Source organism: Chanos chanos, chromosome 4 (assembly GCF_902362185.1).
Source record: "Chanos chanos chromosome 4, fChaCha1.1, whole genome shotgun sequence".
Lineage (NCBI taxonomy): Eukaryota > Metazoa > Chordata > Actinopteri > Gonorynchiformes > Chanidae > Chanos > Chanos chanos.
Genome location: NC_044498.1, coordinates 37,789,341 through 37,812,673, shown reverse-complemented (window position 1 = coordinate 37,812,673; position 23,333 = coordinate 37,789,341). Strand labels below are relative to the sequence as shown.

Sequence of the window (23,333 nt, the reverse complement as noted above, 5' to 3'; positions counted from 1 at the left end):
AGAGACTGAAAAATATTCCTTGCTACATCTTAACATGCTGGCATGTTTAAAAAGGCTTTATTCATGACTATTCTTCTTCTTCTTCTTCTTCTTCAAAAAAGCAAAGTACATCATGAATATGAATATGAATATGTTTAGCAAGAAAAAGACTAATCCCTACAAAGTTAAAGGGATAACAAGGAAAAACCGTGTTGTTGTCTCTGAATTGAATTCTGTGATTAGCAAAAAGTTACTGCACAACGCTCAGTGTTCTGAAGAAATCCTGTTAGTCTAGTTGAGCAACTACAAAAGGACCTGTGTTGTCACCGGTGTGTAAACAGACAAGACAGTTACAATAATCACAAGGCCTCAACAGACGAAATCCTTTACCATAAAGCTCGCATGAGTGAGGGTTCAGCTACAATAATTATAACTTTGAAAGGGATGCTCATTCATTTTATTTCACACAGCACACGGCAAAGGATAACAGGAAATGTTTTCTCACAAACAGCCTCCACTGAGATACGATGTTGAGTATGAACTCTGCACAGAGCTACTGAGAGTTCTTGAGCTGCTGATAAATCACACCCTCGTGTGAGTGTTGCACTTTGGTGTAACTTCACAGATGCAGCCATCACATGCAATATTGAGGAGGAGGGTGGGCAAGAGTTGGTTATCATAGAACATATGTTCAGATCCATTCAAGTCTGGCCCCTTCCCCTAACTCCTGCATTCTTCTCCTTTGGTGTTTACAAATCTGAAAAACAACTTTGTAGCAGTGTCTGGCTCAAACTAGACTTCCAAAGGGTCAAGCCATATTTTGGGGCTGATAAACACAGATGGGATTTGGGACTAAAATGGAGCAGAGTTGTTGTTTCCAGGGAAAGGATGCCGATCTGAAGGACTTCCAAAGCAAGTGATTTACCCATAGCATCTCTTTAACAATTTACATACATGAACAATTAATTACAGTTAATTTAAACATACATGTAACATTAAAGATACATATACAAAACGTCACAAACACACCATTAAGTAGTAAAAAAAATGGATTAGAGTCCCGTAAATTGTAAGTAACTAAAGCACATTTCGTAAACTCTTCAACGTTAAACCGGTAGGAAAAGGACGTTTGTGATTTTTGACACAAATGATCGAAATAATAAAGTTAACCAGAAAGCCATGCGTCTATGGTTCCACACGAAACAGAGCACCACCTCAGATATTAAATCGGAAAAAAACATATGACCGAGCCGGAATGGCGTGCGCCCAGAAACCTACCAGTGCTTCTACTGCGCTGCGGCAGTTGCCAGGGGATGTCGAAGGGGAGGGGGTATGATTGGCTGAAGTGGGTCTGTTGCCATAGCAACGGAAAAGGGTTTGGTAGCGTTGCCGTGCGGCGTGATCTGCGCGCTGCACGGATGGAGGAAGCAGCTGCTGACTACTGAGTCAGTTTGAGGCAGACAACTACATGTGAACATACCGTACGCAGAATCTCTGCTACATTGCTAAACGGACACGGTGTGCATGAGTGTGAGTAGCATGTGAATTACCGTTTTGTTCTTTCAATTATCTTGGTTAGTTAGCTGTTGTTTGATTACTTTACTGTTAGAAGTGAACAGTCAAGTATCACCTAGTCCTATAAACAGCTTTGGAAACCCGGACGGGCATGAAGCGCAGCTATTTCCTGCAGCGCTACACCACTGGCATGTTTTTTGTTTTCGATTGCTTTTGTTTGATGGAAGCGGAATCTTTCTGCGACGTTCGAATTTGATAACAAAAAATTGAAAGGGGCATTCTTTTGGCGCCGTCCATGTGGCCCGGATAGCTAGCCAAGCAGTCTACATGAACAAACTTCTTTTGTGGTCTGAAGCACTAACACAGAGCTTCTGATAGGCTTCATGTAAGGGAAATTGTGCACAAGGGGAAATGAGACGTGTGGTTGGAATTTATCACTTATGATGTTCAATTTATGTTACATATTCACTTTCGAAGTAACCTAAGTCCGTGAAAATACAGTTTAGTGCGGCTTCAGGGAGCTGTATTCTAAAATAGTTCTTGCTCGTGAACACGGTTATAACTCTAAACTCGACTTCTTCTGAAATGTCGTTCGATACGCTTTCGGTTCGAAAATTCCTCTGTTCGCAGTTGAACCTGTTCTGTTTCGTTTGTGGCACAATTTCCGTGTGAAATTATTTTGTGTTGGATTTTAGTTTCAGACTCGTAGATAGTGTCCTTCAGTCTCTTCCCCGTGTGGCATAAGAGCAATGTGACATCTTTTGTTACGTAGCGATTGAGCAAATGTAGGGCAACTTTTTAGCAAACATGGTTTGCTTGAGTTGAGATTGCGTAGGATGAGTAATTGCCCAATAGAAAATCAGTTTCAGCGGTAGAACTGAATTTCGGACGAATGAACTCTGACCTCCAATTAACATTACTTCCTTTAAGTTTCACATAATTACTCAAATTGATGTTGTAGGCCACATACAGTAAGCTTATTTCATTGCTGGCGAAGGAGTGAGATGCTGCTTTCGCCAGAAGTGGTTCACAAGCCCCTGTATCATAGAATTCTTAGGATAAAAAGGCTTTCCAGTGGTTTCAGTTTAAGGTGCTTAATCAAATTGTATTGCTTTCCATTTATTTGCATGTGCAGCGATTCATTAAGGCTTTTTGAACTTCCATCTCTGTTATCAAAGATCTACTTTGCAAGGATTAGTGTGACATTTTGAGTATTACTTTCTCTGTACCTCTGAAAGAACTGGCCTGTAACTCATGAAAGTGTTGTATTTGGATATTTTTAGACCCCTATTTGGGGCACGTGTGTCACCACCCCTGGATTTAGGAAAAGCTTGACCTTTGACACAATACAGTCTATCAAGATATACACTTAGAATTAACCATAACCATAGCCTTCAATTCGCCTACAATATTTTTAAGTTTAGCTGTGTCATTTAAAACGAACTTCTGAGGGAGAAGTCTTAAGCAAGGAGCATGGTGATGGTTGATTTATTGGTGTTAAGTTTGCTTCATTAAACACATGATTAGGATGATTGAAGTGTGTGTTTCTAAAGCAGTTTTCCCAAATACAAGTAACTGCTCATTTGAAGGAGAAATCCCATCAATATAAATGGGTTTTAAAGTGCTGTTGCTGTCGTTGTGCCGTTTTGCGTTTGTGTGACGGGGGCGGAGATACACTCATCCTTTTCTTTTAGCAGATGTTGTTTGCTGACAATGGTGCCACAGATAAACAGCAAACAAAAGAGGCAGATAGATAAAAGAAGTAAAACAACTTGTCATTATTTTGCCTTCACGTATTCAGGCCCGGGGCATTGTGTGTGTTTGTTTATGTAAGTAACTGGGCCTGTGAGGTGGACTTATGTTGTCCCTTTAAACTGTCTGGTAGGTATTTTCTGAGAGTACACATTGCTAACAGTGACGTCTAGGGGGAAATTTTTCAACTTCTGTTGGGTGGGGGGGGGGGGGGGGGGGGGGGGGGGGTGGGTGTGTGTAACGTGTGTTCTTCGTTTCACAATGGCAAGTCATGCAAACAGGAAGCTTCTCATGGGATTGTGTTGGTATGAAATGCAGTACACAGCTCTGGGACATGTAGTAGACTTGTAGATTACATATACAGGTTAACGTGCCTATAGTAATGGCTTTCTCTCTTTCTTTTTTTATTTAAGCTTCCTCTTTTAATTTATTCCACATCATCAACAGAGACCAAGAAAAGGACCTGCAGGTAAATAGCCTACATCTGAAAGCCTGTGCATTGTGGGAGGATTTTGTGTGTCACTAAACAGTATAGCACTGATGCTTGCAGCTCTTGCTCGAGTGGTAGAGATGAGTCTACTGTTTGACTAGCGTGTGTGTGGTTTGAAGGACTATACACTTAAGTGCTTCTTTCTTGTCATCTTCACTCCCTCTCTTATCCGTCATTTGTAGTGTTTTCTGAGATACTGGTCTCCGCACTGTGTTAAACTCAATTAGCCTGAAAGACATGGAAACACCCAGAGTATCAGGATATTCACTGGCTGCAGGATGGATGGATGGAAGGATGGTGGAAGGGGTTTTCCTGTCTTGGAGATACCATTCAACGTGAAACTGGCCTCTAGGGAAAAAAAAAAAAAGGAGGCTCAGACCCTCCTCACATTTTACTGAAATGGACAGTGGTGACCTCTGGATTGTTTGTCTTCAGGAATCAGTAGAACAGACGTGTTCTGTTTCATTTCGTTTTTGTTAAGGTGCCGTGTGACCTGTTCTTCTTCCATGTTTGAAACCTATTCTATTGGTGCGTTCAGAGGTTATTGAATATTTCATTTCGTCTCTGTCTCTGACCTACTTGCTTGCTGGGGTTTTTTGCTAAAATGAGAGAAGACTGTATGACTTTGTTTCTTTTTCTTTTTTTCAGTTGTATTTCTGCTTTTTAAATATGATTCAGATAGATCCTGTTTGGCATTGAGAAATCCTCTAACAGAGACAAATTTCGAGTAAGGTGAGCAGGGGATTGCACAGATACGTGGTGCTCAGTGTATGTGAACTTCTCATTTTGTTCTCTGAGGGGATTTAAGATGACTATATGGCTTACGTTACATCGATGCTTAAGCCTCTATAGATGATGTGTCCCACGTCAGATTACTGTGGTCGCTTTGGCCTGTCCAGATCACCCGTCCCTGTTTCGTTTCCATCAAGCACTTAGTTTGTGTCTGCTGATATAATCTCGTCTTTGTTGGTAGGTGACTGTTTTTAATGACTGCAGCTGCGCACATTTTTCATCAGCTAGACTCCGCCCCCCCCCTCCCCTCAGAACCATTCTGTTTTTCGCCCAGAGCGAGCAGCCATAAGGAGGGACATCCCCACGAGCCCACAGCCCTTCAGTTGTCTTGGTTACGTTGACATCAGTGTGTGGTAATCCAATCTAGGTGGCTGCTCTGAATTTGGGTTGCAAATGCACAAATGCTTTCCTCTTGCAGGAGGACTGTTGCCTCCACCCATTATCACAAAAAGAAGAAGAAACAGAAACGCACCCCTTTTTTTTTTGTTTTTTTTTTCTGACTTAAATGTGTTCTTTTGTGTTTGATGCTATTTGTGTGTTTTGTTGGTTTGAAACTGTGGGACGGTGATGCCCTCAGCGCATTCCTGCCCGCTTGTTTCCACAGAGCGAACGGATCACTTTCTGTTGTGGCGCCTGAGAGGTGACCCCCATAGTGTGTTTGTACATCTCTGAATTGGAGGCAGTCCCTGGGCATTGAGAAGCTCTCCGCTCTCTCTCCTTCATTCTCTTTCTCTGTCTCTCTCTCTCTCTATCTCTCTCTCTCACTCTCCCTCCCTCTATACTGCCCCCCCCCCCCACCCCACCTCCGTTTGTCGGTCTACGGGGAGGATTTAAGACTCCCGCCATTGCCGTTTGTCTCCCCCTCCTCCCCTCCCTGTTTGAAAGCAATGCTAATGTGACCGTTGCCATGATTGGGAGTGAGTGAGGATCTAGTCTGCGTCCTGTGTCAGAAGCAACAATGGCTCTTTGTGTAGGTCACTCCTTGCTGAATAAATGGGGTTTGTTTAATTGAGATGGCAGTGCGACAACGCTGCAAGCCACAGTCTCATTTGGGTGACGGAGATCAGACAAGGAGGCAAAAGGGTGGGGTATATCTCTCATGAGACGATTCAAGCTCATCAGGATTGAATGAGATTGCCTACCCACCAGTTGGTATGTGCTCCGTCAGATTTAAATTTGCATACAGAACATAGTTAAAGTCAAGGGTTTTAAATCTCTGTCATTGAAATGACTTCAGTACAAGATCCACTTTCACTCTCCACGTCTGCCCTAAGACCTTCTTTAAAACTGGACAAAAAAACCCTTCTTTTGTTTGCTGTACTTGACTTCCTGACTTTGTAGCAGGACTGCATGTCACTGAGCCTCTCCTTGCCCTCTGTATCAATGAGGTCAAGTGAGAGTGGAATCAGAGTTCAATATGACACTTGGTAGTCTTGGACACATCTGTTAAAGATCAAAAAGGTCACGGCAGGGTCACTGTCGCAGTCTGAGTGCCAGGTGTTTTGGTACATTTAGGGAAGTGAGATGTTTGTTCTCTTTGCCCTGTAGGCCATGTTTCTTCGCACCACTGTATGGGTTTTGCTACTTCCCCATTCGTTCAGCGCGTTATGGTCGACTGTTGTTTGTCATGGCAACACAGTCAGGCAAACTTGCCTGGAACTTATGGGTGAATGGTGTTTTCACAACAGAATTTGTGAAACCGCTCGGGCTGCAAACAGGGCTTTGTTCAGAGCTGAAAATATGTACAGTTCATCAGGTTTCAGGAGGTCAAAGTATGAAGTAGCTTACACTTACACTCACACACAAAAAACAACTGTCCAGACTTCCACTTTTTCTTCCACTGGTTTGTTTTGAGGGAAGTAGGCCCCAGAAACTTTGGCAGGAAGCTGTACCTTTTGGCTATCAACAAGCTTCATTAGTTTCCGTGGGAGTTTAGCTTTTATGGGAGAGACCCCCCCCCCCCAACCGCCCAGAATGTTTCCTCTTGTTTCTCTTGCTTTGGAACACTTCGTCATTAAGAGACACCCATTGGGGCAAGAAGAAAAAAGAAGCTCTATGGGAGCACCGAGACCTGAAAGCAACCCCACTATTCAGCATCTCCTTGGTGAAAGAGGACATTTGAACTCCACCTTCTCTTGGGCATTTGTGAATGAGGCAGATAATGAGAATTAACACATGCTTGTAATTAGTGTCCTAGTATTTTGTCAGGATGGTTTGCGATCATCTTGTCAGAATGTTAGATCAGTTTCAGACTTGTTCTGACTGTGGTCTTCAGACGGCTCAGTCTCCGTGACCAAATGGACGTTTCATTAGGGCTCATCTCCAAACTACAGGCAGTCAGCTGAACTCTGCTACTCTGCTTTCTCACTAAGGAATTCCTCGACATCGTCACCCTGGAATCTCGTCACCCTGGAATCTGTGGCCTTGAGCTTGATGCTATATTGAGACGGAGGCGTGACACGCTCAGTGTGTGTGTGTGTGTGTGTGTGGGGGGGGGGGGGGGGGGGTGGCTCTTTTCTTGATGGCAGCATCAAAAGATTCTTTCCTCAAAGTCTCCCACAAGACTGTAAGCTTTACAGAAGCTGAAACAACACAGAGCCTGACCTCTTAAAACAAATACAAGACCACACTTCAAAATCCCACCGCCCTGTTTGCTTGTTAAGGGGTTTAAGAGTTTAGGAATAGGCTCGTTCCAAAAGTGTGTACTGGATTTATTTTTAGAAATTCTTCAGTTCTTTCTCTCTCTCTCTCTCTCTCTGGGTTAGCCAGCTTGATGTCAGTGTTGTGTCAGGGTTGCCAGTTCCTGAACATTAGTCCTGTAGAGAAGGCAGAGACTGACTGACACTCTGTCATTCACAAGTGTTTGTGCTGGAGTTTGTGACAAACCCGTGTGTGTTTAACATAAGGGTGTGGAACCTGGCCTGTTTGTTCAAGTTGACCGTGTTTCTGCTCTTTATTTAATCTGTAAAGGTCATTGAGAATAAGCAGGGAGGTGAAGAGGTGAAGCAGACAGCGGTGTTGCAACAGACCAGAGGGTATATTGGGATGAAGTGTATTGGTCAAGGTAATGATGATGGTCTTCAGCAGGATACTGAATCTACAGTCATTCTGGATCCCTAACCCTCTAAATTGTCTCCCATTACTTATGAACTGAGAGTTTCAGTTCTTTTAAAGTTTCTCCCCAGGAAGAACACAATCAGACTGAATTAATCGAAAACATATCACAGCTATTTATTCACATCTTTCACCAAAAGCCTGAAATAAACAGTTTTATCTTTTCTTTCTCTTTTTCACTTACTTTCTTTCTCTTCTTCCCTGGTGTGTGCGTGTGTGTGTGTGTCTCCCTCCATTCATCTTTCCCTGTGTTGACTTTTCTCTCTGGCTGTCTCTTGCTCTGTAGCCCTGCCCTTGTACGTTTTGTGTTGTGCAGCATTTGATGGGGGTAAAGTGCATGTGGGAATGCTAGCCTCAGCACTTTGAGACTCTATTGATCTCTCCACATTAGCTCCTCTCTCCTTTAGGGGACCAGCTCAGAGCTCCACTCAGCTCAGGTTCCACGCGCCGATAACATATTTTATGTCTTAAGACCAGTTTGATCGTCACACGTTCTCAGTCTGTGCAATTTCCTTGTCTCTACTTCTATTCAGGTAATTGACACATTCTTTAGCATAGCTCTAATCGAGTGACCGGCTCTGTTTTCTGTGGCTGCAAAGCCACCGGGCTTTTACACCTGGCTTTAGTGTCTTAGACGAAGCTATTAAAAGATGAAACCAGTTTGAAAGGGAAACATTCCTGGCACCTGTCCCCACAGCTTCTGTGTTTGGACATGCATTTGAAAGGGCCCCATCGTGGAGTGGAGAGGCCTTTTTAACTTGCAGATGAGCCATCGAGTATTCTGGTTCTGGCTGCTGCTCTGTTGTGTGCGCTAGCTTTCTTTCTCTCATTATCTCTCTCTCTCTCTCTCTCTCCCCCTCTCTGTCTCTCCTCCTATGTCCCTTGTTCACAAGTGCCCCATTAACCACTGCAACCCCTCGCCAGTTTCCGCTTTCATGCCTTTTGAGGAGAGTGATGATAATTACGATAATCATAACAGCGATGATAATTGACCAGAGCTAATCATGTAACGGCGTTTTCCCCACGCTAGACAGACTGGCGGTTGCTTTGGGTGTCCTCTCTCTTTGCCCGTTCATGAGGGGGAAGTGTGTGTGTTTTTTTTCCTTTTTTTTTTTTTAATCCACACAGGATTTCCTCTAGACTCCTGTCATGGAACACATAGGAGTTATTAGGGCTCCATTAGTAAGCTAAGATTAGTGTTACTGTTACTAATGGAAGGTAATGAATTCCTCGCCGGTCAAAAGGCCACACAGTGTTGTATAAGTGTTAATAGGTTAATAAGAGGCAAATCGCATCTCTCATGTATGCTTTCTGTGTGGTCCAAATGAGCTAAAGCCATTTACACACCCTACAAACGCCCATCTGTTTCCATACATTTGTTCACTCTAGTGGAAATGCAGCTTTACCTGAAGCCATTCTGTTGTTTCTAGCGGCCTGCTTGTGAAACAGGGCACATACATGCTCAGTCTTCCATATGCTTTCTAAAGGTGAAACCCTGCCAGTCGTGCACGACCATTATGCTGATGTAAATTGCGGGCGGAGGAGAGGTAGAGATCAGAAGCTGTAAAGTGGAGGCTATTTGTGTATTTATGTGGAGTTAAGAGGTGGATTGCTGAAGAGATGGGAGATAGCTGTCTTGCTAATGTTCCCCTACTGACACTCACCCACCACCTCTCCTTGAGTAAAAAGACATTTTTATTTGTGTTTGGCTCTCTCTGACGAGTTTTACTTTAACATACTCAGGCAGTCCTCTTGCTGCCTGACATGTCTGATCACTCTAGTTTCCTCCCGAGTTGTGATTCATCATAGGCCGAATATGACTTATTTATTAATTTACTGTTTCCATGGCTCCTCTATCTCCTTTCCCTCCCTCTCTCTCTCTTTCCCTTTGTCCATTTCTCGTGCTCTCCCCTCTTTTACTCTCTCTCTCTCTCCCTCTCTTTCTCTCTCTGTTTCTCTCTATCTATCCTGTGTGTGTTGACATAAGAGTGAAAGGACTCTTTTTTGGGGTGGGGGCTGACTCCTTAACGCTCTCCCTATTGTGTCTTGACAGATTTGGGAGGCTCTAGGCCACCCCTCAGGGCTGTGTCTTTACCTTGGCTCTACTTGGGCACGCAAGCTCTCCCACCTTTTTTCTGTCTGAGACTTCATGATCAAACCAAATGCCTGGATGCTTCCAAATTTCCTCATTGGTTTTGTCTTCCCAGCGACATGCGCCTAGTCCAGAGCATCCTTCCCTTTTGGAACGTCTGATTTTTGTTTTATCTATCTCTTTCTCACTCTCATTTTCCCCTTCTTGCTATCCCCTGCCCCCTCTCTGTCCTGAGCCTGACCCAATTTTTCATATAAAACCACTGGTTTAAAACCATCTGCCCCCCATCCCCCCTGACCTGCCCAGTCCCAGTCCTCCCAGTCCAGACTGGGATGTCTGGTGCCCGTGCAGTGCCCCTGCCAGTGGAGGATGGGTGGCTGAGTTGGACAGAGATCCCCTCCTCTGTCTGAGCTTGCCCCCACCCCCCCCCCCTTCTCTAATTGAAGTGACAGCATGGTTGTCATGGTGACATGGGGCATAGCATAAGCTTGGTGTGAGTAGACGGGAGGGATTTGCTGATTCTCTTTTAGCGCCGTTGACCTGCTTTCACTCTTAATACCTCTTCCTGGGTTTGAACCTCACTGCAAACGTGTTAGCGTGCGCAGACTTCGACTATGTATTAAACTGCTTGGTAATCTAAATTTCTCATTCCTGACCAGACCATCACCACAGGAAGTTTTGAATCCATGTGGTCTCTACAAAATAGTTCAGATCTATTGTTTACCTGCTTATGTTCTGCTTGATTTACCCTCGCTGTTCTCCCCTAGTATTCGAACAGAATGCAGTTTGCAACCTGCAGATGCAGATAAACCGTCATAAACGCTGTTTTGCACATCCCCTCCTGCGTTGGACGTTGCCTAAGCAACCCTGTCACCTCTGTCTTTCTCTTTCTCTCCCTCTCTTTTTCCCCTGTCACTCTCTCCCTCACTCTGGTTGGTAAGAGTGGAGAGGAGGTCCTGGATATCTCTCTCTGAGCCTGGAGCACCCCTCTCCCGTGTAACCCTACGGCTGCCCGGATGCTTTCATGCTCATTGGTGGCTAACAAGCAGCTGCATCTGGTCTAAAACGAGGTGGGCGTTGATGAGAGTGGGTCTAGAGTCGTCCTGACCACTCAAGCAGACCTCTTTAAAGACCCTCAGCTTCAGCGAAGAGAGTCCATGGGAGAGCCTCCTTATAGACTGAGAGAGAGAAGAAATGCAGAGAAGTCAGTGGATAAGGGTAGGGGATGACATTGAGGATGTGCCTTGAGAACACTGTGGGGAGATAAAAAAAAGAAAAAAAGAAAAAAAAAGCTTTCATTCGCAGCTTGTTGGCGCAAATTATCTCAATATGTGGCATCAATTTAGTCTATTTTCTGCTCCACTCTACAAGTGCCACGGCGTTACCTCTGTTGTGTTCTATCACATGCAAATTACAGTCAATAGATTAGCTCAGTGCCTGGTGGTCTTTATCGATGTTTAAACCTCAATGTCTCATCTGTTGTTCTTTGTCTCTCTCTCGCTCGCTCTCTCTCTCTCTCTCTATATGTTTTTTTCTCTCTTTCTCTTCCATCTTTCCTTTTTGTTCCTTTTCTCCAGACCTCCCTGGTTTAATGGGTCCAATCATCGGGATGTCGCCGGATAAGAAAGCCGAGTCCCCGGGTGTGTGCGAGGAGCGTGCTGGCCTGAGGGGTGCGTGCGGGGCTGGAACGCTCCCTGAGGCCGAGAGCGCGTCCAGTCCGCTGGCCACCAGCGTGGACCAGGTCAGCAGCGCCGAGGACGAAGAACTGACCAACCTCAACTGGCTCCACGAGAACCTCCTTCAGAACTTCACTCTTGGAGGTCCAGAAGCTCAGTCCAGTGGCAGTCCTCTGTTTGACATCGAGGGTGACACCAGGGCTCCTTTGGCCCCTTCCTCCTCTCTAAGTCGCGGAGGAGAGAGAGACTCGATGAAGTCCAAGCCTCCTTTCTCGTTCTCTCTGCTCATCTACATGGCTATCGAACAGTCGCCCAGTAAGTCGCTCCCCGTCAAAGACATATACGGATGGATTCTCGAGCACTTCCCTTACTTCTCTAGCGCCCCCACTGGCTGGAAGAACTCAGTGCGACACAACCTGTCCCTCAACAAATGCTTCCGCAAGGTGGATAAGAGTCTTGGAAAGGTAGGTGAATGCATTTCAGACTGTCAGCGTTGCCACTGGGAGTTTGTTTCCATAAGATCCTCATCTTTTTGTTTGCTTTTGTGTAATGCTCTGAAAATTGATGCGAATTGACTTATTACCAAGCCTCAGTCATAACATCCCCGATCTCTAATTTTCCTACCGGAATACAGGACATTTTTTTTTTGGCATGCCGAACAACAGCATATGTGTCAGACAAGTCAAACTATAAAGATCATAGCAAGCATCAGTCTTTTGATACTGTCCTGTTGGGTGTCTGTCGTTGAGCTGAGCTGATCTTGTTGAGGTCATAGAGGTCTTGTTGACCTTGCTATGTCCACACGACAGAGGGGCAGATTCTGCCGACTTATTAAGTATACCTTATGGTTGTGTTGCTCTACTTGGCCTCTCAAGTCTTCAGTGATAAGAGTGGAATTCAGTCAAGGTCACAGCCCCACCCTTTAGAGGAAGAGCAAAACCCGCACGGAGATAGCACTTTATCTCTGGCCAGCACTCAGTAACTGGAGCACCAGGGTGCAGAGCGAAAGAAACCAAAGGAGATAGGAACGAGGTGAAGGAGGGCTACGCCATCAACTGAACCTTTGCGTAGAGGGGTGTGTCATCTTGGTATAAGGACAGGGTTATCAATGCTGAATCTTTTAGCCAGTTTCTCAGGGGAGGGGGCGTCTTAAGGGTCCCAGTTCCGTATAAAGTGAGTCTGATGCATACTGTGACAGAGTTGGTTAAATGGAGGCCAACACTTAGGAAGTTTGACGTCAGTGTAGAGAACCGTCGTTGCACCCTGGCTGTGAGTTGATCTTTTCCCGCTCCAGGAGGGGTCAGCAGCTAGCGCAGGTCCCAGCGTAGCACTCCTCAGTGGCTCAGTGTGAGCCCATCCGTCTGTCGGCGCACACACACACACACACACACACACACGTACACGCGGGCACACACCACCAGCGCAGAGCAGCACACACCAGCGCAGGTTTCAAATGACACTGCCTGGTTTTGGTTGCCAAGGCAACGTTTCCTCCTTCCTGTTTATGAGCTGGCTGGTAATCTGAGTCAAGGTTATATTCCTCCTGCCTCTCTCTCTCTCCCTCTCCCTCTCTCTCTCTCTCTCTCTCTCTCACTCTCTTTCCTTCTCTCTCACACACACACATACACGCACTCATCTTAGACTAGGCTGAAACTGAGTACTGACTGATCAATGAGAAGAGAAGACACACACACACACACACACATCTATACTGACAAAACCCAGATGACAGTTAAATGAGTCTTTCCTCATTAAGGCAGTATGCACCCATTTGTTCTATCACCACACCCCTCGTGATCACTACATAAACATCCATCTTTGGCAAAGTAAAGTCCATCATGTCAGCAGTAGAGCTACACCTACGCTCGCTGTGTATAGCCCTTTGTCAGGACAACCTCTAATCTTTGTGTCTGTGTTTTTATTTGTTTGTTTGTTTTAACAAGCCTTTTTAGACATTAGCATGTCATGTGAGAACACGTGGTTGATATCCTGTAATAAAGTGAAAAGCAGTGTCTGATGCCGGTTAAGGACAGGCAGGGATGAAGCTCGTAAAAATCCCTGCAGTGGCCAGATTGTTAATCTCATGCTCAGATGACCGCATTATGAATCATTTGGCAAAAAAGGAGGCTGGAAAACGCTGTTTGCATGTTTTTTGGTTGTTTTTTTTTTTTTTTTTTGAACAAAACGAAAAGGAAACACTCAGAGATGTAGAGCCTTTAGACACGCCACAAATGTTAACCAACTCGTTCTATCATGGCTGTGCTGTGAAAGCACTGGAGCGGCATGAAGTATCTACAGAGAATTTACCATAATTGCCTTGTTCTGTGCAAATGGCACTCAACGCAGCTTTCATTTTCAGCACTTGCATATGTGATATAGTGAATATGCCCAGCACACAGTAATTCAATAGATAACATAATATTGAACATTATTAAAAACTCAATGGCAGCATTATTATAAACAAAATGATGGCCTTGAGAATTGGTTACTTTGAGAATAATATCACTAGATTATTATAATTATTTTTTTTTAGCCAGATAGTCTATGTGAATTTAAGTCTTTTTGAAGTTTGTGAGAGAATAAAATGCAAGGTTCTGTTTTTGTGTGGTGTGTGTAGGTTTTGTCTTTTGCAGGCTTTGCGCGCGTGTGTGAATGCTTGTGAAGTTGTGTTGTGCCCGACAGAACGTTTAGTCTTTATTGTGCGTCTGACGTTTTATTTTTGCCCTAACTGAATGTTGTGTCTGTATTGTATCGTCACACGGAAGTTTCATGGGCTCTGACATTTGTATTGTCCGTATTTCAGGTGAATGGGAAGGGGTCTCTGTGGTGTGTCGACCCAGAATACCGGCCAAACCTTGTCCAGGCTTTGAAGAAACAGCACTTCCCCACTGCTTATGCCTTTTGCACACCTCCCGCTTCCCCACCCAGGTAGGACTCTCACACCCTGACAGAATAACACACACGCACACGCGCGCACACACATGGTGACACAATAACACACTCGCCACACGCAACATGACATTGGACGCGTGCTCATGCTTTTGTCATCATAGTGGAAACTTGAAGAGGCGTCACAGCCTCTGTCTGCACAACTATGGCTGTTTGTTAATATGGTAGTTTTTTCTGTCTGTATTTTTATTCACCTCTCTCACTCTCTCTGTCTGTGTCTCTGTCTCTGTCTCCCCTGGCAGTGCCTTCTCTCCCCCTCCACATCTCTTCCTGCACAGCTGCTCCCTGAAAGGTGAGTTCCTTCTCCTTTTGTTCTGTCTTTCTTCGGTTGGTTCGTCATCCTCCTCTGTCTGGGATGTGAATATTTGAACAGTGCAGGAATCATGGTGAATATACAGAACATGTCGATACAGATCTTTTCTGTGTCAGAGAAATGAAATGGACTGGTTTGGCTTGTTTGTCGGAAAAGCCAGTTGTTTCACTCATTGTCTAACAGTCATCATGCTCTTTATCGAACCACATACTCTGGACTTTTAATGAACTGTTGTAATGATCATTTAGGTTTATAGTATAAGGACATTGTTTCAAATCTTTGCTTCAACTTTAACTCACCAAATTCTAAGACAGAGGCCTGGAGTTTTAAATACAACACGTAAATGTTTGATTACAAAGTATCCTGCGCTGATGAAGCATTGTATGATTCACATTTGTGAGTTCATAGTCTGGAGCGGTATGGCAAGTTGGAGAGACCATAAATCTTTCAGTAATGCTAGGCCTCCCATAATCACTGCTTATCCTAGTATGATTTATATAATTTAATGAAGAGTAAATTATATGGACTGCTTCAGTGCAGTTTCAGTACAGTTCCATTCTTTTCATGCTCCCTCCTTCCATCTCTCTCTCTCTCTCTACCCCCCCCATACCTCTCTTTCTCTGTGTCTGTCGCTCTTGCTCTGTAACCTTGACTACCGAGACAGCGGTGCTCACTCTCGACTCTGTCTGGTTGGAGATGAATTATTCAGGTCCCTTGTAGTGTGGCAAGGGAGCAGAGAAACTCCAGCCACACACACACACGAACACACGTCAGAGCTCTAACCGTAGGCGTGTTCTCTCTTCTTCCAGAGTCTGACATTGACGCTGCCACTGCCATGATGCTCTTAAACTCCGCCCCTGGGCACAGTGATGACCCATGTAAGAGAAACCCTCCGCACTTTCTCCCAATTCTTTGATTTGATTGATTGATTTATTTTTTTGTTCGGTGGTCAGCTTTGTTCCAGCCCCGTCCATGCCTCCTCCGTATCTCCTGAACAAGTCGACTCAGCTTACAACACTGATTGGTCTTCCCTTTCAGCTGAAGGTGAAAGCAAGAGGTTCTTCTGTATTGACCAGACATTAATTCCATTACACCGCTTTCACCTTCGTAACTCATAGTTATTCTAATCTTAAAGTGATTGCACAGTATCATCAGTGAATCAAATACAGATGCGGTTTGCAGCTCTGTACGTTTTCTTGTCTGCTACAGCAGGCTGAAGAACCGTAAAAACAGTGACACTGATCGGTACCTAATCCAGTCTGAAAAAAAAAACACTATCTGCTTAATTAGTCAAGCATTGCCGTTCCTCCTCACTTTTAGAGCTTTCTCATTAAACATTACACTGTAGATTTTTTTCAACGATAATGAATCTTAATCTTTCCTTTAGCACAACACGCTATCCTAACAGCCTTTAATGAGGGCAAATTGGATTGAGTGCACAGTCTTTGCTGTCTTCACGATAACCCAAGCAACCCTCTGTTCATCATTCTTTTACAATGTTCCAGTTATGGAGCAGAACATCTGTACTGATGGAAAACGTGACTGAAGCTATAAGGACCTAAAATAAAATTATCTTTTAATAGTATCTCTGAAAGTGATTCAGGCTACAATGTTGAGGAAAATCTCTAAGAATGTTTGATGTTATTACCCCGAATCACTTTTGTGTGCAGTTTTTTGGTTTTTAGTCAATAGTACATTTTCTCTCAGCTTGACGGCTGAGTCACAGTAATGGCCTTGTAAATTATGAAATATCCCCTGTGTAAATGCCTGGCGACAGACTAAACATTTGTGATTCTTCCATGTAGCTCTGCTGCTAAAAGTTGTCTTATCTTAGCAGAAATCTCCCACTGCAGAACATGTTCTATGAACCTGCAGTGCCAACAGTAATTTGACATTTCCTCTACAACTAGAATAACGTTTTCAGGAAGAACATGTGTAATTTTGGGTAACCTGTGCTCTCTTGTGTTCTGTCTCCTCCGCCCAGGTGGTTCTGAAAGTCCAATGGACCTGTCCAGGCCCGACTCTGTCTTGGTGAGCAGCGATCCAAAGCAGGACCACAACTACAGCAGCGCGTCCTTCCAACGCTGCTCCTCTCGCTCCTCCTCGTCTTCGTTCTCTTCCGTCGATGAAGGAGGCTGCACGTCCAACCAGACCCACCGTGCCGGCAGCGAGGGTTTCCACAGCGATGAGGACTCAGACCTAGGAGAGGACAGGGGTCTCAGGCCGCCCCCTTTCAGACGCCCGTCCAACGTAAAATGCCCCGTGGGCAAGAGGGCACGGCGGGAGACCAAGCCCGAGCTGGACGAGGAGCTGAAAGAGGCGGCCGGCTCTCTCCTGCACTTGGCCGGCATTCGTTCCTGTCTGGAAGTGTCCAAGCACACTGCCAAGAGCAAAAAACAGCCCCGGAAATGAGCGTCTTTCCTCTTGCATCTGTCGACTCTTCCCCCTTCCACTGTGTTTCAGTGTGTGCCTCCTCGATTTTCCTATCGGTGAACTTTGTCTTTACCAACCCCCCCCCCCCTCCTCTTCCCACTTTTTTTTTTTTTCTTTTTTAATTTTGTATGAGACGATATCCCTCCCCAACTCAACCTATGGCAATAGAAACCATTCACGTAGGAGAACAAAGCCATATTGAGACTTTTGTGTGAGGGCTGAGAGAGGTTTCAGTACTCAACACCAATGAGCAGTCTACTTCAGTGGATTATATTTACAGTGTGCTGGGAATGGAGGATTTTGTCTCTCTAAAGAACGGGACAGGGGGAAGGGGAGGGGGGTGGGAGAGGGCCAGGGGACGGGGCGGGGCGGGGCGGGGGGTGAACCTTTGTGACTTACCCTGTTGCATGCTTCCTCTTCAAATCAGTGTCCTCTTCCAAGTGAACCTGTGGTGTTTATACAGAGAATGAATGCATGTCCTTTAACATACAAAAAAAAAAACCCCTAACCTCTCCCACTGTCAACATCGTCCGCTTTTCTACTTTCAATCTAATGAAGAAGAAGGACAAAAATAAGAAAATCACAGTTTTGGTTTGTTTTTTTTTTTTTTGCAACTGTTTTAGTCGACATGCTCAAGTCTAGAGTTACCATACAAAGAAATGCAATAATGATCAGAGAATCTTTCCACGTCATCATTTTTTTTCTCTCACGGCTCATCTCGTTTTTATATATATACCACAGTCTGCACTGAACGTTTTTTTTTTTGTTTTTTTTTTCTTTTCAAGTGAAGTGATCGATTGAGGTTTCGGCATCTTTTGGATCCTTCGCTGAGTTTCACTTCAGCGGGGTCTGACAATGCTGAGACGTCTGTTCGCGTGTCTGGAATTGAGAACGGAAAATCTTATTTATGTCTTAACTTGAAGCAGAAAAAGGAGGATCATTGCAAGAGCACAGTAAACTAGTACAGCTAAGAAGGATACCAAAGGGGTTGATACAGGAATTTCCCCTCAGAAATGCCCTGCCGTGGAAGGAGAAAAAAAAAAAAAAAAAAGAATTTCTGACATCTGCACCTCCATCAGACACCACTTCCTCCAATCCATCTCTCTCTGATTACACTCGTTATTGCTACTCTGACTCTCTTCAGTGTTTTTATGTGTGGAGCCTGATGTTTCGAAGCAAACCTTTTTGTTTGTTTGTTTTTTAGTTTGTTTGTTTTGGTTCACAACCTATGCAAAAAACGGCAGCCGTCGGGTAGCTTTGTGAAACGTGTGTGGGTGTGTTTGTGTACATACACGCCTGCATGTTTGCTCATTTAACATGTGTTTCAGCATTATTCAAGGAGGGGGTGGGGTGGGTTGGGAGAACTGCAAGAGTAGGACATTGCCCTATGTCAGAAGTTATTGAGTCTTCAGGTTTGAGACATTCAGGAGCCGGCAGGAGGAATCTGTGTCAAACACACCAGGACAGCTCAGCGTCGAAGCTGAGAGACGCCCGTACCGACACAAACCTGTACATTCCAAAGCCGGGCCGACGAAGACGAGCGTCGTACGGACCCTTGGGCTCCGTGCCATTTGCCTTGGTAAACCACATCAGAGAAAGGCAGCTTATAATCATAATGTCCTATTTGTGGAGCTTATCAGATGTTTTTTTTCTCCCCCCGCCTTTCACGGCGTCTCGGGCCAAGAGGGAAGGTTCCACACTCGGTTGACTAGAAATGGCAGGCTATCAGCTTGGGGTTTGCAAAAGTGTCTAAATGCTTTTGCGGTGCGAGTAGGAGAAGCAAAGGAAGGTAGGATAAGTAAGAGAGTGTGCATTCGAACTGCAAGATGTCTCTTTTTAAAAACAAAAAACTGCGACTGCGTGTAGCACTGTCTTGGGGAGTACAAGAAAAATGACTCCTGTGAGGAAGAATTAACCTAGGCCAAGAACTTTCCGGAAGAGGTCAACAGGTCTGTATTCTACACTTCTCGTTTTACGATCCACAACACGTTGTAGTGACAAACGAACACGAGCGTCACTTGTAAAGATGATGACGATGATATAAAAACATAAGATGAAAATTAATTGTTGTGCTGTGAAGGCAATTAACTCCAAATGCATGATCAGTGCCAAATCGTTTATTTAGCACTGCCACTAAGAAGATTTCCTATCGAAGCTCATGATGACAATGTTTCTCACAGTATTTAAAGGTAAATTATAAGAATGGAGTCCTGTCAGTAGGATGTTTAAGAGCACTCATGTTGGTGTGTTGTATTTGGTTGAATTTTTTGTTTTGTCTCTTTATTTTTGTGACAGGAGAACAGTATCACTGTTTATTTTTATTATAATTTTTTTTTTTTTTTTGCCTGATGTGCAGTTTTTTGGAGCGGGTAATTTGAAATTAACCATTACTGCCAAGATTGTTGTTGTTTTTTTTTGTTTTGTTTTTTTTTCTTTCCTCACTCTCTTTCCTGTGAAGTAATATGGATAGGCTACTGATTTAACATGCTGGTACTGTAACATTTTTATCAATGTTGTACCAAGAGGTCTGCAGCTTATGTTCCTGAAGGTAAAATAATTTCATATTACCTTAAGTCAGAAATATGCCTCTGTGTATTTGAACGAGTAATTTATAAAGCTGTTTTTTGTTTGTTTGTGTGTTATTTGTTAAGTAAACTGCCAGTCTCTGTTCCCCATGGCCATACAAAAGGTATTTATGTCTAAAACTGCACACAATGGGAGGAGGTCAGAAAGATTCAGATTCCGATTCATTCACTGTGGCCCCTGCCTCAAACGTGCTTATGGAACAAACCATACTGCCCCGTATAGTGATTTTAGATATTAAATTAAAAAAGTAACATGACTTAGACATATGCTTTGTGGCATGTGTGATGGAGTTCAGAGAAAAGCGTGATGTAACTCTGAAGATGAGGTGTCAGAAGAGGCGGGCAGACTTTTCAGGGTGCGTTTTCCGGAAGCATAAATCCAATACCCTTCAGGTGCCATTGATCCCTTATAGTGATTCAGTCAGTTTTGTTGATTTTAGGTTCTGTCTTTTTTTTTTTTTCTACATTGCTTTTTGAACCCTGTCTATTGTTTTTCTTTCTTTCTCTCTTCTTTTTTTCTCTTTTTTTTTTTTTCTTTTGCTATTTGAAACTGCCAGTCCAGTATGAGTTTGTTGTCCGTCGTTGACCATGTCTGTTAGACAGACACACCTTTTGATTTTTTGTATGCTAACCTCTGTTAATAAAATGTTTATAAAGTTTATTTTCGCCAAAGATATGCAATTGCATTGTATATGGTATTACTGAATAAAATATGTTATTGTTTTACTTTTGTTGCGTTTTCTAGTATATTGGGGGAAGCTCTGTGGTTTTGTCTTGTCTTGGTCTGACGTGCATGTCAGGTAAAGCTCAAAATTTAAAGAAATCTCAGCTTCATCTTCTTGAGATTCTCTCAGAATGAGTAATTAATTGGCCATAACAATGACACAAATACTCATAACAGAGTACGTCACCACGCATGAAATTTGACAGATGTCATTTTACCCCTCGCTACCTGTGGATTTTGGGCATATGATTTGTCAAGAAACTGAAAGATGCACAGACTCCATTATTCATCATTGTGTCTTTGTAGCTCAATTTTTTATTTTTTTAAAAAGTTGCATTATTATTATTATTGCTATTGTTTGAGGGCTCCTCGAGCCTCCTTCTTTGAGCTTGAGCTGCAGCTCCGCCTGCTGGTCAGTAGATAAAAATGCATGAAAACACCCTCTCAAGGCATTCCTTTATTTCGGGCTCCGATAAGGGCCAATCAGCAAGTGACGTACATTGAAGCTTCTTTATAAACGAATTAAGGCTTACAACAAAAGTATTGATTTCAGATTTTTAGATTTATGCTGTAAGATTTTTTCTCTCTGAATGCTTGAAGCTGTTTCAGTTGAATTAATGGGAACATTGAACCAATACAGTTGAACTAATTTAGTTAAATACTTTGAGTTTCATATTGTGAGTAAAAATGATCCAAACTGGGATGATTTCCATTTATCTGAAGTTGTTGTTGTTGACACTGTAGATTACAAGCCCATATTACGGGAAACACCAACACAAAGTGTCTTAATGAGGCATTTAACTAGCATTAGCCAGAAGTTCAGATTCGAAGCACATTGACACACATTTTTACATGGGTGTGGAACTCTGTTGGAGGCATACAGCACCATTCTTCCTTGAGAAATTCTGTCATGTGGTGTTTCATTGACGAACATGGAAAACACTCTCAGGCGCTGCCCTGGATTTTCCCATGTGTTCAGTGGGATTTATATCTTCTCACTAAAACAGCCATAGCACATGGTTTATATCGTTTCCTTTGGTCTGTGCCCACACATGTAATTGTTAAGTTGTTGAGAACAGATTTTTCCCAATTCGTGGTGCTTTCAGAGTGCTGTAAACCATTTTTAATGGCAAACGTGCATTTTTTGAGTGTATTAAGAGGTTTTCATGCAGTGTAATCCATCCATACTCTGTCCTTGTGCTCAGCATCCTGTTTTTGATTAAACTGCCTGCTCTTATTTGAGAGAGATTTTCCGTCGACTGATTCAGACACACTCCTGTTGCCTTGAATCTCAAACCAGTGCAAGGACATCACTGTGGACCTGAATGTGTTTTAGCCACTCGTTGTCACCTCATATTCACGTGTTAACTTTACCTTAGTCGCTGGTCTGATTGTACAATTGAAAGTTTGAGCAGTCAGTGTTACTCATGCTGATGCCAGACTTGCCCTAACAATCAGCCCTCTCTCAAAGTCAATATGATTTCTTTGCCTGGTCTTGGTAGACACAATAATCTGTGACTCGGCTGGCATTTTAATACATGACTCTACGTGTGGTGGGATATTAAATGCTTAATTAAGTCAGGATCCAAACCTGTGTGGCTGGAACTGCTCTCAACATACTTAGAATCACTCATTTACTCAAGCGTTTCCTTTATTTCAGCAGTTATCTGTCGCTACATGCAGGATTGATGTCAAATCCACACCACAGTATCTCTCATTCAATACCACAGGGCCAGAGGCGTCAGTTGCCTGGTAACTGTTGGCTTGGTGTGGTTGCCAGGGTAGCACAGGATTGGGGCAGGGGGTGCATTTATTTGTAAATGAGCTGAAACAGTCAGGAGGAGGACCTGTGTACTACACAGATACACAGGACTAGCTAATGAACAATAGAGGCAGTGCCAAAGAGCCCCTGGGTAGTCTGGGATCAGTGCTCATACAGGGATGTGTTTTTGTGTCAGCTCTTCTATGACTAATTGATCTGTAAAAGAGGTGTAATAAGGACATGCTATGATGCACTCAACTCAAATGCTTTAGCAAATGGCAGATATTTGAATCCTTCTCTGAGGCTAATTATCTTCAAAGTCTTACCCTATCATTACCCCTCTACTGTGCTTCATGGATTTTCATGGTCTGAAAAATCTTCCCATTTCCGACGTGTTTCAAATATAGTAGATATTAATAATAACTGTCTAAGCTACAGTTGTTTTAGGGGGATATTTGCAAATGAATTATTTGCCCCTAGAAATGACTCCCTTATAATCTTATGATGATTTGTGATCTAAATCACAATTATTTTTTGTAATGATGGTATTGCAAGACTCGTGAAGATTTCCTCAGGTCTTCCTGTGATAGTCCAGACAGTGTGAGAAGATAAACCCCATAATTTAAGTGTTACTACTTGGTGGATCATCAAAGGTAAACCAACGTGACACAATGCTATGCAAAAGCATGTGAATGTTACCTACAAAGTTCTTTAAATTTGATTTGATTGATGTGACCATAATTTGTATGACAGGTTTGTAGATTCATAGGCGTTTGACATATAAAACAGCTCTAATTTTAGTGTAAATCAGTCCAGTCCAGTCCAAAAAAAAAAAAATCAATACAACCTTCACCTTGGCACAATAATTACACAAATCAAGGTAAAAGAGGTTAGCTCTAATTTTGGGATGTTTTACTAATGTACTTGATTGTCCCGTCTCATGTAGCATAAAGTGTGGAACATTTTTCACAGTGCAGTGTATTTTTATGTCGTCCTACTCATGAGGTAGGAATGCATTACCTTTGTTATGAACATCATGTTTATTTAGATTTACCCAATTTACTGTCTGAAGTATTTTTACTCCTACTTGTGTTGAAAAAGAAAAATCACTATGTTCATAACCGTGAAAATGTTGTTCCAACGAAGACCAGTGATCA

The 23,333-nt window shown here is 43.4% G+C and overlaps 1 protein-coding gene across 1 annotated transcript; it reads left to right on the top strand.

Annotated features, from left to right (window-relative positions):
- The first annotated feature begins 1,430 nt into the window (after positions 1–1,430).
- On the top strand, positions 1,431–17,167 carry foxn2a (forkhead box N2a). The gene is made up of 7 exons (XM_030772612.1): positions 1,431–1,509; positions 11,312–11,874; positions 14,214–14,338; positions 14,602–14,651; positions 15,482–15,550; positions 16,657–16,793; positions 16,845–17,167. Exons 2-7 carry the CDS (start codon positions 11,326–11,328, stop codon positions 17,082–17,084), a joined length of 1,170 nt encoding a protein of 389 aa, XP_030628472.1. The 5' UTR covers positions 1,431–1,509; positions 11,312–11,325; the 3' UTR covers positions 17,085–17,167.
- Positions 17,168–23,333: the final 6,166 nt, after the last annotated feature.

Coding starts and splice junctions, on each gene's coding strand:
- foxn2a (XM_030772612.1), top strand. CDS start 11,326: ATGGGTCCAATCATCGGGATGTCGCCGGATAAGAAAGCCGAGTCCCCG. Junction 14,339..14,601: donor CCTCCCGCTTCCCCACCCAG/GTAGGACTCTCA, acceptor CTCCCCTGGCAG/TGCCTTCTCTCCCCCTCCAC. Junction 15,551..16,656: donor TGGGCACAGTGATGACCCAT/GTAAGAGAAACC, acceptor TCCTCCGCCCAG/GTGGTTCTGAAAGTCCAATG.